Source organism: Anopheles merus, chromosome 2R (genome assembly GCF_017562075.2).
Source record: "Anopheles merus strain MAF chromosome 2R, AmerM5.1, whole genome shotgun sequence".
Classification (NCBI taxonomy): domain Eukaryota; kingdom Metazoa; phylum Arthropoda; class Insecta; order Diptera; family Culicidae; genus Anopheles; species Anopheles merus.
In genome coordinates this window covers 30,143,770-30,157,630 of record NC_054082.1, presented here as the reverse complement: position 1 = coordinate 30,157,630, position 13,861 = coordinate 30,143,770, and the positions used below count along the sequence as shown (strand labels likewise).

General features: G+C 45.3%; 1 protein-coding gene across 1 annotated transcript in view; it reads left to right on the top strand.

The window, feature by feature from the left end:
- The window catches only part of LOC121587965 (headcase protein), a 107,828-nt gene that overhangs the window by 20,661 nt on the left and 73,306 nt on the right, over positions 1 to 13,861 (top strand). Inside the window, exon 3 of the mRNA XM_041905371.1 lies at positions 5,064 to 5,160. Coding sequence (XP_041761305.1) covers positions 5,064 to 5,160 — 97 coding nt within the window. The remainder of the gene's footprint in view (positions 1 to 5,063; positions 5,161 to 13,861) is intronic.

Genomic DNA, 13,861 nt, shown 5'->3' with positions numbered 1-13,861 from the left:
CGGAAGAAGGTTATTCCTCATCCATTTGTGCAGTATAAACTTGGCTCCTCCGGTACGTCGTCTCGCGAGAGAGGTGTCCCCCATATATTATTGCTCGGAGCATAAGCGGGCCGAGTTGGAAGATGCTGTGTGTGTGTGTGAGTGGGTTGTTCTCCTCTGTTTGGGAAGAAACCTTTTTCCTCTTTCTCTTACCTAGGTACTTTTTGAAGACTTCCCATGATTTCGACTGGCCTGTCCGTTCGCGTTCAGCCGTTTTTTCGAAGTTTGAAAGTTGTATCCCAATCGAATGTGTGTGAATGAGCGAACTCTTTCTCTTCTTGGCCTACGGGGGATATATCTGATGATGGTGTGTCGGATATTGGGTCCAGCACGCCCGTAACGCTTGTGATTTATATCGTCAAATTATCCACCGGGACCGATGGTGATTATTTCCAAGGTCACAGCTGGTGGAACTAAAGGAAGAAACATGCGCGCGCTGTCCCGGCTTGATCCATGCCCAGTGGGGTTTAGACGTTGAGGCGGAGGGTGTGAGTGTATGCGTTTTTCGGTGTGTATCAATAGTGGTCCGTCCCAGATGTAATAAGATGTAGGTAATCTTATAGACGACTGCACGAGTCACACTGATTTGGAAGGAATATGTTTCCCCATGAAGAATTCTACAAGAATTTGGAGGGAAACAATCATGCACCACTGCTAGAGGAGAGCCAGCGATTAAAAACTAGCTTATGTCATTGAAGCCGTCTTAAAGAACGGCCCAAATGTCACGTTTGTGCCGTGCTAGCTAGCCCCCCGACTTCTGTTGTTGGTGTGAGTTACAAACAACATTTGCTTCGGTTTTGATGTTTTCCGATGTGGTGATTACTTCGATCTTTTAAGTGGTCCAGAGGCAGCTAAAGCCTGTAATGTTGTTGAAGGTGTTCCACAGATCAGATTGAAATTCCGACAACTTCCTATTTCAGAAAGGTTTGGTACTTACGTATGTTTTCTTAAACATAAAATATATCGTATTTCGTAACATTTGATTTCGGTGGTCTTAAATCCGTTTTTCCTCCAACCAATCGCTAATACATTGTAACACTTGTTGGAGTCGGTGCAATCAATCGAGTCGAACGTCCAAGAATGGGTCTGGTGATCGGGGCTGGTAAGAATGAGGATTTGATAATATGTGGGGATAAGCCTAAGACCTGTTTTCTATATCTCCGCTTCCTCTCGTTTTTCGGAGCGGGCACCTCTGCTGGTTTGGCGGCGGTGTGGCGATGGATGATTACGCGTTTCTTTTCTGTTGTTATTCACGGGGAGAGGCCTGTGTATTATGCTGAGAAGATCTGCTGCGCCCACCCACCCATCCTCTGTACGCTGAAAACCCAACGTCTAACGGCGACGTATAAATGTATGCCAACGGCGTTGATGCGAAGGTGGTGTGGCCGTCGTGGTCTCTCTTGTTTGGGTGGTGTTGGTGATGTGTGCTGTTGGTTCGTTTATTTTGGAATCAAACACCAAAGAGTAAAGGCGGTGAACGCGAATAGAGTCAGAGAGACGCGTATGGGGTGCTCCACTCCGCCCCCCAACCCCACCGATTTCATATTGGTGTGTAGCGTATTGCCTCACTCCTCATTTGGTCGCGTCTTTTGCTGTGTTGTGGATGGACGACGCTCAATGTCAAGGTTAAAAAGTGTGCTGAGCAAAGTTGTGCATGCGTGTGTGTATTCCGCTGCTAGCGGCGTTTGACTGGGTGTTATGATGGGGCAACTGCATGTATAAATATATATATGTGTGTGTGTGTGTTTGTATGCCATTCGCGCAATTCGTTCCGGTGGCGTTTCGTTTTCTTGCAGATACTGCCGGCCGCCGTCGGTTTCTTGGCCAGTGCGTGCTTTTTGTGGATGTTTTTCGGAGTGTTTGGAGTGAGACTTGTAACGCTTGGTGCGCTAGCTCGCTTGTTCACTTGATATGGGCTTGTTGATTTTGCAGCGCGTTTTGGAGGATACGGCTTTGCTGGCAAGAATCAAATATCTTTAGGTATGGGTCGGCTTGGGAAGGATGTCGTTTTGTGGCATGGTTTGGTTGAGTTGCTTTTTCAAATCAAGCAACTGGCGTCGAAGTCAAACGCGACGCGAGAACATTTTCTTCCTCTTACCTTCATTCTTTCCAGTCCAATCTCCAAGGGAACAGCCGCGGACATAGTCGCAATGGTGGTGGTATGTGGATTAAAGATGTGTACCCATGAATGGGCCTCCTCCTAACCATGTGTGTAGTGAGAGTTTTTGCCAGTGGAGTGCACATTTTCACACATTCCCTTTCCCTCTTACGCATCTTCAAAGGAAGAATTAGCCGTCAAAGAACGTAGTGGCCACAAAGCTCGTTCGAATTCCGTGGCCCACGTGTGTGTATATGTACGTGCGTTAAGTAACACATATATGTTTCGTAGTCTCTCGGTTTTGCTTTGGTTCCAATCCTCTTTTAAATCAATGCACACATCAAACCATCAGCAACAGAAAAGCAAAGAGTCTGACGAAATAGCAGATTAGATAATATGCGCGATTTGTGTGTGTATGTGTACGTGTGTTGTGACGGCTCTCGCTATACCCACACATCGTCACGACGGTGTATGCGAAGTTCTTCCTGCATTCTTTGAATTACGTTGGTTTTTTTTGTTGCCCAATGCGAATATTCCGCTCGAAATTATTCAAGATTTTAGGCCCTTCTACACTGCCCCTTCCCTTTTCGTTTGGTCGGTCAGCTAACCAGCTATATATGCGCATCCCTCCACCCCCATTCGTGTAACATAAAATGCGGCACTGCAAATGAATTCAAGTCACGTACCAACAAAAAACCGGGTGACCGTAGTAGCATCGGGAGGCGATCTTGGGCGTTTATTAGGAAAGAGGAAATCACGATTTGTTCCATGGAGTGTAGCTATGTTGCGTGTATGTGGGGGGGGGGGGGGGCGAATGCGCGGAAAGACCGATTGCTCAAAAAGAGGTCCACACCACCAAGTCCATGTAGCGCCTGTATGTGGGGAACGAAGATGAAGGCAGTGAGGGCGAGTATCTGCCCATTTCCAGTATCCGCATCTTGATTGAAACGAAGCATTTAATTTTTTGTGTGTGCTTTAGGTGTTCTACAGGGAGATCTTTTGCTACCTATTTGTTGGATGGTAATGCTTAAAAAAAATCTGGCAATAAAAGCATCCACCTAGCTTTTATTTGAGCCTCTTTTTGAGGTACGTACTCTAGGCAACTGTTGTTCACGTATCATGAATGGGAAGATGTTAGGATACAGTGTGTGTGATAAATCGGTCTGAGTGGTGTATCTGCGGGATTATATGATCGTCTTTTGAGAGTTGTAGAAGGGTTTCCCTTTCTATGGAAGATATACATGCAGAACCTTGAGATTTTTAACTGTTTTTTTTTTGTTGCATACTTGGCGTCGTCCTCTCTTCACACCAAAATGTTCGAAATCAATCGATCTTCCTCTATAGCTTCTCTCTAGTCAGAACTAAACAGAACAAAACTATTCACACACTAGTTTAGAAGACACCGTAGCTAGACGGATTTGAGGTAGTTCTTGTTAAAGTTTTTGCTGGACAAACATACACACCTTTTGCTTGCTTTCTTAGTGGTGTGAGTTCTGCGTTTCGCTTTTCAAAGAACTTTTCTCACGTCGCCCACTCTAATCGGTCCGGTAAATAGTGTTAGAAGAGAGTGTGAGATGCACCAAACCACTGCAAAAGATCGTTGAATCATCAGCGAAAGTTTTACGTACCCTGGGGCATCTTCAAGATGATCAGCAATTTTCTTGTTATGCAATATAGCAGTGTAATATTATACCTTTTGGTTTTCACAACTATACTCTATCGGTTCAAAACTGTTGGGTAACATACTCACACCCATCCTCTTTAATGTTGACAACTTTTTTGCTATCCAGTAGTGATATCCACCTTTTGATTTTAACATGGTTATCTAAATCCCTTGAAAATAAGAAGAAGATCTAATTCCTAAAAGGAATTCTGATGTTAGATTGCCCTTTTAGACCGCTATGTAGCTGTTAAATGATAACTTCTGGGAAGCAAAGTAACAACGGAACGGAAAGTTCCGCTATTTGAACTGACGGAATGAATAAAAAGTGATCTTTAACTGTTCTGAAATTGCATTCTTACTACGGCTATACCCCCCAGCAAGTCCCAAACTCTTCTGTGTATCGTTAGGTACGGTAAGGTTAGAAACTCATTGCGCGTCGTATTTCGTTCCAATCGCGCTGCGAGGCGGTTTTGTGGAAGTGCTAGGAGTTGTCGCTGCAAAATTGCACCCAGGAGCTTGGTTCGAAATCCGAACGGGTAAAACATTGTTACTTTATATGTATCCGCGCGGTCTTTTTGTACTTGTTCTTAAAACGTGCGCATCGATATAGCGCGATAAGAACATGGCATCAGTGCGAAACTAACTATGGTGTGTGCTTTGTTGTGGCTTTCGGTCGTTTGGTCTCCGTTTTCCACGTAAAAAATGCGCTTTTTTCCTGGAATATTATGCATTTTTCGTAGGACATCATACACGTGCATGAGAATGTGAGAGCAGTATTTTGGGTTGGGGTTACCCTTTTTGCCTGTTTTTGACGTATCACTGGTCTTATCTGTTTCGCCGTGTTTGTGTGTGTTTACTCTGACTGTCCACGGCGCAATGGCAATACGATAAGTACGAGAAACTCCGTTCATCCCCTGCCGGGAGTTATCGATGCGATGCATCACTCGAATGTTTTCAATTTTTGAAATTTATTTTAAATTTAAATTATAAATGGGATTAAACACAACTCTCGTTGCCCCATGTGGAGCAGATACACAGAAGCAGAGCAGAACAAAAATTCACTCCAGATTTTTGCATTCTCGTAAAATCTATTTTCGCCCACGACGCGGTGATGTTTTTTTTAGCTGACTGGCTACTTGGGCTTATCAATGTTTATTTTAATTTCCATCACACGATTTTTGGGCCATACACTCCCGGTTCTGTTATATATGTTGATGCAATTTTCATCCTCTCATCGTTCTTCCCTTCTTTTTTCTCTTGCAGAGCTACATCTGGTGCCAACGGGATCTTCTCGCGCCGCTTGGACTTCTCGTCGTTCAACGTATTGCCGCGACAGCGAATAAACTCCTACTCCATAAAGGTAAGTGTGAGATCGTGTGCATTCTGAAGGAAGAAACCCGTCAGGGGTGAGGATGAGTTGGGGAAGGTGGTTGATAATTCAAGCTTAAAAATGTACGCGTTTTAATGCTAATCGATTGGTTATAGAAAACATCGTTGAAAAAGGTTTTGGAATGCGCGGGTTTCAAATTACAGCACTGACAAATATTAAGTCAATGGGCTTGGTTCGTTGTCGTGTGTTGTGGTTGCGGTTTTCCCATACGTGGGTGTGGCACATGTGGTTAAAGGTAGATACATTTACGCACACGCGTTCTAAGTCGCGGTGTCAGTGAAGCTAGCGCAGTATAATTAGCATCACTTCGGCAACGTTAGCGTCAAAACAGTAATAGCCATTCTTCTCCTCCCATCGGCATCGGTTTGATTTGACTTCCTGGAAAAACCGCATGTGCAATAAAACCACCATACACTACCAAGACTCTAGAGGGGGAGGATAGAAGAAGGTGTGAAGCGCACACACATCACCTTCGTTTGCACGTTTTCAGTCGCATGCAACGCGCGCTCGAGCAACGGAAACGTGTCTTGGCAAATAAACGGCACCATTGGCAGTTTGTCAAGTTTGTGTGGTGTCAGGAGGGAAACAAATTCCTTCCTCCCGGTCCTCGCTTCCTTCCCCTGCGGTAACTTCTTGGGAGTGATTCTCGCGTGCTTGGGAATAGAGACCTAAAACTGACCCATCACAATGCCGCTCTGAAAATGATGCATATTTTGACAGCTTAGATAACTTTTGAGCACCAGTGTGTGCGTGTGGATAGCGAGAAATAGTGTATAGGTTAGGTTTTTCGTAGATTTCGGAGGTTCGGCTGAATGCCACCAGAGGGGGATGGAAAAAGCATTGATGTTCTCCTGGAGGTAAGGGTAGTTTCCGCATTGTTTGTACTCTACACTGAGCCGCCCTGTCAACTGTTGCATTTTCTCCTCGCTGTGCCTGCCGGTATGTGTGTGTGTGTGTGCACAGTTGCTGTCCTAGATGACGTCGACGACGGCGTTTGCCGGGGCCGCATTTGGCTAATGAATGACAGTCACGTTTTTGCACGCTGGGGGGGCTGGAAGAACGGTGGTGAATGGGAAGGTTCTTAAAACCACAACGCTCCGAGTGTGTGACATTGTTGTGATTGTTTCGGTTTGCACTGTTTCACGTTCCGCGTGTTTGCCTGCGAAACCTCCGGAAACTTGTTTGGCGCGCCTCTCCACCACCGACAAATTGCATAAAAATGTGTCCCATCGGGCGTGTTGTAAACTCGTTTAATGAAATCTTCTCTCGTTTCATGCGCACACACCATCAGTGGTGGTGTATATCAGGTCGGGAGAAGAGGTGGACAGCGCTGGTGTTTTCGGTGATTCATGTTCAAATTTATCGGGCGAATATGCCAATATTAAACGATCTTCAACGCGTGCACGGCTGCTGAAATGTGAATTTTGCTTCGCATCGGCCAGTGGCTCTCCCGGTAAGAGTGTTACAATAAACAAGAGTTGTTGAATTTGTTTTTAAGCGACCTTTTTTAAGCGATTTGGTCATGGAACTCGACCCGTCCCGTAAAAGGTGTGTTCCGGCCGGTTACCCCGGAGCTGACACGTCGTGTTATTACCCCGTGAGGTGTGTGTGAGTAACGATTGCGCGTCATGCGATGGCCACCGCTTTGAGGGCGCACTTCTTGTTTTGTTGGACCGTGCGGGAAAGTCGGAAGGGTACACAGAGGTATGCACCAACTTTGGATCCGCTTTTCGTGTGTACCGTGGCATCCCCGTCCTCTGGTGAGATTCGTTAAGTAATCGATTTATTATGGAAATAATGCAATGACACACCGTTCGTAGGAGTTTAACAACGCGCACTTAATTAATCCCTTCATCGGCACTTACTGACCTTTGCCAGGGACTGATGGTTTCTGTTCCTCCGTCCGGGCAGGTGTGGTAGTTTTGTGGAAGGGTTTGAGGGTTGTTTTGCATGTAATTTACGACTCTTCTTGAGAGGTCAATGTGGTGTTTGTCCATGCAAATATTGTATCGCTGGGACACAATTATCGATGGGTGCAATTGAGTGTTTATGTTTTAAATAAAATGTAAGTACGCTCGGGATGAATGTTGTGTGCGTCGAATGCATGTTGAAATGTTAAATAATAGGATAACCAACAAAGGATGCAGCAATACAATGACGAAAAAGGCTTTTCTTTGCCTTTGTAAGTGCTCAATTATTCATAAAAAAAAAAAACATTTTACATCTTGCAGCGTTTTGAGCTCCACTTACTAAGCAAGAAAAACGCTCAGGTCCATTTACCCAAAATTCTAGTGGACAGGAAAAAGTGGCCAAAAGTGGCACTGACGAAAAAAAAAGCCACCGCTTGAAGTAAAAACCTTAGTGATTTATTAGTGTTTGATACGAGTTTTGGCGCGCCCGGTTGTGAAGTTCGAACTTTTGCCTGCAGCTTTTTTCTACACCCACAAAGAGCACACAGGGGGGGGGGGGGGGTGAACTTCTCCCTTCAGCATCGGGAGCGCCCCCTTCATCGTGGTAGACTGGTGTTATCGTGGGGTTATTCGCTTGCTGCCAAGAGAAAAAAAGGTATTTCCCTCCCACAGTGCTTGACCTTTCTGTGTGTGCGTTTTTTTTTTTTTGCACTGTGCACGACGGGGGAAGAGGCTTCAAGTTTCGTTAAACTCTCTTTCTCTCTGATAACAAACACGAAACACAGTGGTTGGGGAGCGGATGGTGTTTGTTGTAGCACCAGCCCTAACACAGCATTAGATGTGGAAGGAGAGACACGGGTGAAGGAAAAGAAAAGTGTAAAAGTTTTACATTTTCCAGCTGAAAACCCCTTACGGGAAAAGGAAGAGGAAGACGGGGTGAGCAAGCAACAGGAGAGTGTGCAAAAAGAATTATGGAAGGAAAACCCATCGGTCGCTGCCGAACGACAATCGATAAGCAATCAATTCTCGACAATTTTGCTTCCTTTTTCGTCTGCTCATTCGTCGTCGTTCGACAGAGAGAGATGTCCTTTGCGTAATGTTTTGTGGGTTGTCGCACGCTTGTCGTCCTTATCGGAGGGCTGGGGGATGTTGCGGTGGATCTGCCAGCGCATTAGGGATCGCAGCACAAAAGATGAAATCGGCCAACAAAGCGAAATTGGCAAAATGACTGGTGGGGAGGACTGTCGGCAGGGGGATCGTTAGTTAACTGTCACTATTTCGAACGTGGCAAGTGTAATTAAAGTTTAATTTTCTACTTATCTCACTCTGTCGTCGGGTTCTGCTTCAGACAGAGGAATTTTTGACTTTTGGAGAGTGAAATGGATTCTTTTAAGAAGCGGCTTCTGTTTGTTGTATTACACTTGTATTACACTTCATATTGTATTACACTTTTTTCAGAAGTCGTGTTTCATGTTGATATGCTCGTTTTTGTTTAACGCTTGTCGTCGGCGTGTTTGGACGATTTCATTATCACACCCACATACATACAAACACTCACTCGTCCCTTCCCACTGTTGGTGCAAGATTCCATCGAAAACCCTCTTTATGATGTGTCTCGGTCCAATTAAATCATAAAAATTCAATTACATTCTCGTAAAGCTTCGAAACGCCTCATAAAGCTCTCCTTTTTGGTATACACATGTATGTGTGTGTGTTTGTGTGCATCATCCGAAGGTCAACCTTGCTAGCCGAGCTGGAATTAAGGATATTATCCCTTTCCCCTGTTCGGTATGTCACACTTCTCTGGTGTGTTACGCTCTCGTGTATGTGTGCGTGGGTGTTTCTGGATTCAGTGACAGGGAAAAAGGAAAAACCTTCCATTTATCGATCCTGTTTATCATAATAAATATCTGGTAGCTTGTGGCTATCTTCATGGACCTGAAGAGGAGATGATCACGACGAGTAGTAGCAGAGTTTATCACACTCTCGCAGCCCAGCCCGAAAGTTAGTCGATCGTCCAGCTGAAGCTAGTGGGCCGGGAGTCCAGTTTTCGTTTAACGGAGGATAAATAATTCATCACCTCATCAAACACGCGGCCTCTTCAGCCAACACGGTGTGTGGAGCAGGGGCGAACGAACGTATAGGAATCAGTTTAGATGGACGCAACAAATGGTTGGTGTGTGTGTGTTGTCCTGTGCGTCGACAATATGACAAGAAAAGGGTTGTTTTGTTGCAGTTACCACGTCCAATCTGTCCTTTTTCCGAACCTGTTTTCTCAGCACACGGCTATGAAAAAAATACGAGATACTCGCTGAAGGTGTTCCTCAAAAAGCAGCATACTCGTCTTCTATTTCTGGTGTCATTTTCGTGGGAATTTCAGGTGGCATTTTTGTGGGAATTTCAGGTGGCAACAGAAAAAAATAATGCTTTAAAAAGGTACAAAAAAGGGAAAAAATATTCGCTGCAATTTTGTAGATGGCCTGTTGCTACTGATAAACGGTTGGTAGGGATCGCCTTGTGACCAACCTAAACCGGAGAGAGAGAGAGAGAGAGAACCCAGTGACTGTGGTACACCTTACTGTGTCTGTGTGTATCTTAGCGCCTCTCGCCATAAAAATGATAATGAAAGTAATTAAAGCTAATTAAGGATGAAAAATTTAGCTCGTTGCGATTTTTCTGCAATGTTAGGGTCCGCGTGTCTGTTCTTGATGATGGGGCCGAAGGTAATGGTGTACGCGTATGCAAAACTGTGCGACGTCGGAGCAGTTTTGCAGTTAAAACCGGACACTTTGCTTCTCAAACTACCAGTGGGGGGAGACGGTACACGCCTGGGAAAATTCGGGGTTCATTAGTCCCGAGTTAGCTTGTAGAGTTCATTTTGCGAGAGAGAAGTAGTAGCAACGTGTAGATTCTGAGGATCGAGAACCCTTTTTTATCATTTGTCCATCCATTTAATTTGCGGGCGTGTGGGCAGCGGAGAGGATTAGAGACATCGTGTGACTTACTTTTCGACCGAGCTGGGGCTTTTTTTTAAGAGCGCCCTTTTTAAAGTCCGTTGTTAATAGACGACGTTCGCGCCGAGAGTTTTACAGTCCAGCGAGCTCGGGGGCCGAGTGTCCCGAAAGATTAAACTTGATGTGTCTCGCATTATTTCATCAATCTTGCCGTCTAGCTTATCTTCAGAAAACGATTGCAATCAAGAGCGCGCGCTCGCACACTATTCGAATTAGACTGTGTGCGAGCTGGTTAGAGGTCTTTCCCCTACTCTGACAGAGGGCACAATGCAGACGCAGCTGCCGTCGTTGTTGCTTGGTATGCACGTTCTTCCGCTCTATGCTAATTGCTGCCGCCGAAATTTTATTTTCAATAGCTACCGGAATAATTTGTGTATCGCCTTCTTATGTTCCCTTGGCTCGGCTTGTCTCTCACATCTTGGTTTAATCTCTTTGTGTGTCTCCCTACTGCCCGTTGTGTGGCGCGTAGCGGAGCATAAAATCATTCATCACCCAAATACTGGGGGTGCACAGTGGGGTTGGTGGCCGCCAAGTTGGTTGAACATTTCGGACACCCAAGCGCAAGATTGATTTGTCGAGTTAAAAGTCTCCGGACAGCTTGATGATGGTCCTTTACTGGACGGATGCATCGGCAAGAGCAAGCAGGCGGAAACGACGACGGCACGGGCAGTAAACAATGGGCTGAGAAATAATGGTGCATTGCTTTTTGTGTGCTATCTGTACTATGCGCAGAGTTTGTATTGCTTTTGGAGCTTCATTTCACGGCTGTGTCTGTAGGTGGACGACAGCGTGGACGTCGGGAGTAGCGTACCTAAAGAGCGTACCCCTTGGGTCCTCCGTGTTTCTAAAGCGGGTGGTGGTGCACACATAATTTAATGTACACACATAAAAAAAGGTAAACTTCATCGTCGTCGTCGTCACTCAGGAGTCGGGTTCGCATATAATGCTCTCGTCTCCATCTGCTTCGTTAGTTTTTACGACATAATCTAGTGTCGGAGTTTTGACCGTGTACACTCTTAGCCGGGGACAGACTAGGTTTTATCTGCGAGGAAGAGGTGAGTTTATGTGTCATTGCAGGCGGGCAACTGCTCAGAAGCAGAGAGTAGGAAGAGGAATTCCAGTTGTGCATAACATCTTGCATAAGTTTTTTTTTTGTTTCATGTGTTTTGCCTTTGAAAGAAACCTTTTAGCATGCCGCGGCGCGGCCAATCGCCCGAGCGCTTAAATGAGGCGCTAAGTTCACGGATAAACTAAGAGAGAGACCTTACGATAGCTTGAAGAAGGGTGTAGCGGGTTCTCTAAGTTCATATTGCTTTCCGATGCAGATTTTCGGAACCCGAACTCTAAGTGAGACAAGAGAGAAGTTAATTTTGATGATTTCACGGTCGGAAATACAGCATAACGTGTGTGTCTCGCCCTGCTCTCCTTGGCCTGATGTATCCTAACCGAAACGTGAGAGTTGCTTTTTTGCACCATTGCACAGCCATGCTCTAAAGATGGATCCCCGAGTTTGGATGCGTTCTATCTTGGGAAAACCCCATAAAAATATCCCGTGCGGTGCGCTCTGTGTGACGATAGTGACGGGCATTGGAAAGCACCTTGAATTGCCAAAGGTCCTAAAAACTTCCTTACGTAACGACCTTACGGTGCATGGCAGGACCTGAGAGTTTTACGTTCGGAAGTTTCGTGTGTCGATTCTGAGAAGCGTTAAACGGCGCGAAGTTGTTGGATCGCCCTGCGCGAGGGTACTATAGGAACAGAGCGAGTTTTATGTTGGTATGATTTACGAGCAGCAGCCAACTACGCGGAACATGTTTTGGCTTCCAAAAACGTTGTGCATCTTGTTTCGGAGAAGAAATTAAAACCGTCTCTGGTTGAACGGTACTTTGGTCCTGTTGTATTCAATCTCTAGGGGAGTTGCTTGTTTAACCATTAGGTGTAATACAATCACTGCAGTCCGGTAGTTGTTGGGATGTGATCGAAAAGGTTGGTTGAACCTCTCTCTCTTACTGCTTTTAATAATTAATAATAAACCCTATTATAAATAGTAATAATAATTTACTAATAAAGAATAAAATACTTTGAAACTAGTTCCTGAATAGCGCCTTTATAACTTTCATAACTACAGCATATTTGAAAATATGTAGATAAGATAGATATAGATATTTTGGAATCCAAAGTAAGGTTCTAATTTCAAAAAAATCTTTAAGAAACAAGCGATACGACTTCACATTAGTGGTGAATCCTTAAACGAAACCCAAGCTCCATCCCGTGAGTGTGCAAGAATGCCATTTTATCAAAACCTTTTACTCACTGGTGTCATTCCACTCGCGCGAAATTTCTCGCAACATGTACATTCCCTCTTCTCATTCCTGAAGCATGACAGCCGGAGATCATCCTGCTCCCGTGAACATACAATCCCGGAACGACAATAAATTAAACGAGGAAGTTTAATGAGAAAAAAGTTGCTGCGCAGGAATTTGTCTGTCATTTCGGGGTGCTTTTTTGTTATCTCGTGCCTTTCTCGGTTTTGGTGCTATCGGCTGACTAGACCTTACACACAGGGGAAGGACAAAGAGCAGATACACAGACACATTGAGTGAGACAAATGCTGTTTAAGGTCGTCGTTTTTTGTCTAGTAAATCGAACACATTTTGGTGTTGGTCTTCGAACTGTCGATTTTAAACAGTTGATCACAGCGGCTTGACTCCGGTGTGTGTGTGTGTGTGTGTGTGTGTGTGTGTGTGTGTGTGTGTGTGTGGATGATGCACAAATCTTGGCAAGCAATTGGGAAGCGATTTGCATAGCTTTATCAGAGGAGGCGGAGTTTACACAGGGGCAAGGGGTTCTTTTGCAAAGTTTTTCGCGTGCCCATCAGCCACTCCGTACCGTTTCGTCGATTGCTGGTGTAAGCGAGAAACGGTTGCGGGAGAGGGAGCACGTTTTTCAGGATATTTCCGTCAAACACACAATGTGCGAGAGCTATTGCCGAAGCGGCAGTGATATTACGTTTAATCGTTAGCTGTAGATAACGATATATACGATGCTTTGTATACAATCACACTCTCTCCCTCCCTACCTACCTCCCGTAAAAAATGTGTGCACGACGAAGTCAACCCAGCAGGAAGAGCGCATAGTGTGTGTGTCGGGTCCGGGGGTAGCGCATACTCTTCTGGCTATGCAAACATTTGTTATGCTCGAACGTACGAGCACACTTTTCACGGTCTATCGCGCCGCTGGGTTGGTGAACCGTCCTCCTCCTCCTCCCGGGGGTGAAGCTTGCTCTCAAGAGTGCTTCATCTTGATCCGGCGCTCTCAATCGTTGATATCTCGTCGACGGCGCGTTGGTCTCGATAGATTCCGACTACCATCGCCACCTGATGTAGTCGTTCCGGGGTTCAGTAGAGAAGTTCGATATATTTCGTCCCTTCTGGGGATATGTATCCCCGTACCTTGGGATGTGTGCTTTGCCAGAGTCGGCGGTCTACGCCTCTCAGGCGTATCCTAATCCCAAAGCTGCCTGCTCGTACACAGCAGCAGCAGAATGGTGCAGTACCTCGCAAGTCTCGGTGTGTTACTTTCTGCATTACATTTTTTTTCTTTCGTATGAAGCTACGAAGCTTTCGTTGTGTTATTGTGTTGTTCATTTTTCGGTTGGATGTCCTGGTGTACGTTCAGCACAATTTAATCCACAAAAAGCGAGCAGTTGAGCTTCGAGTGGTGATAATAAAGGAAAAGAAATTACAT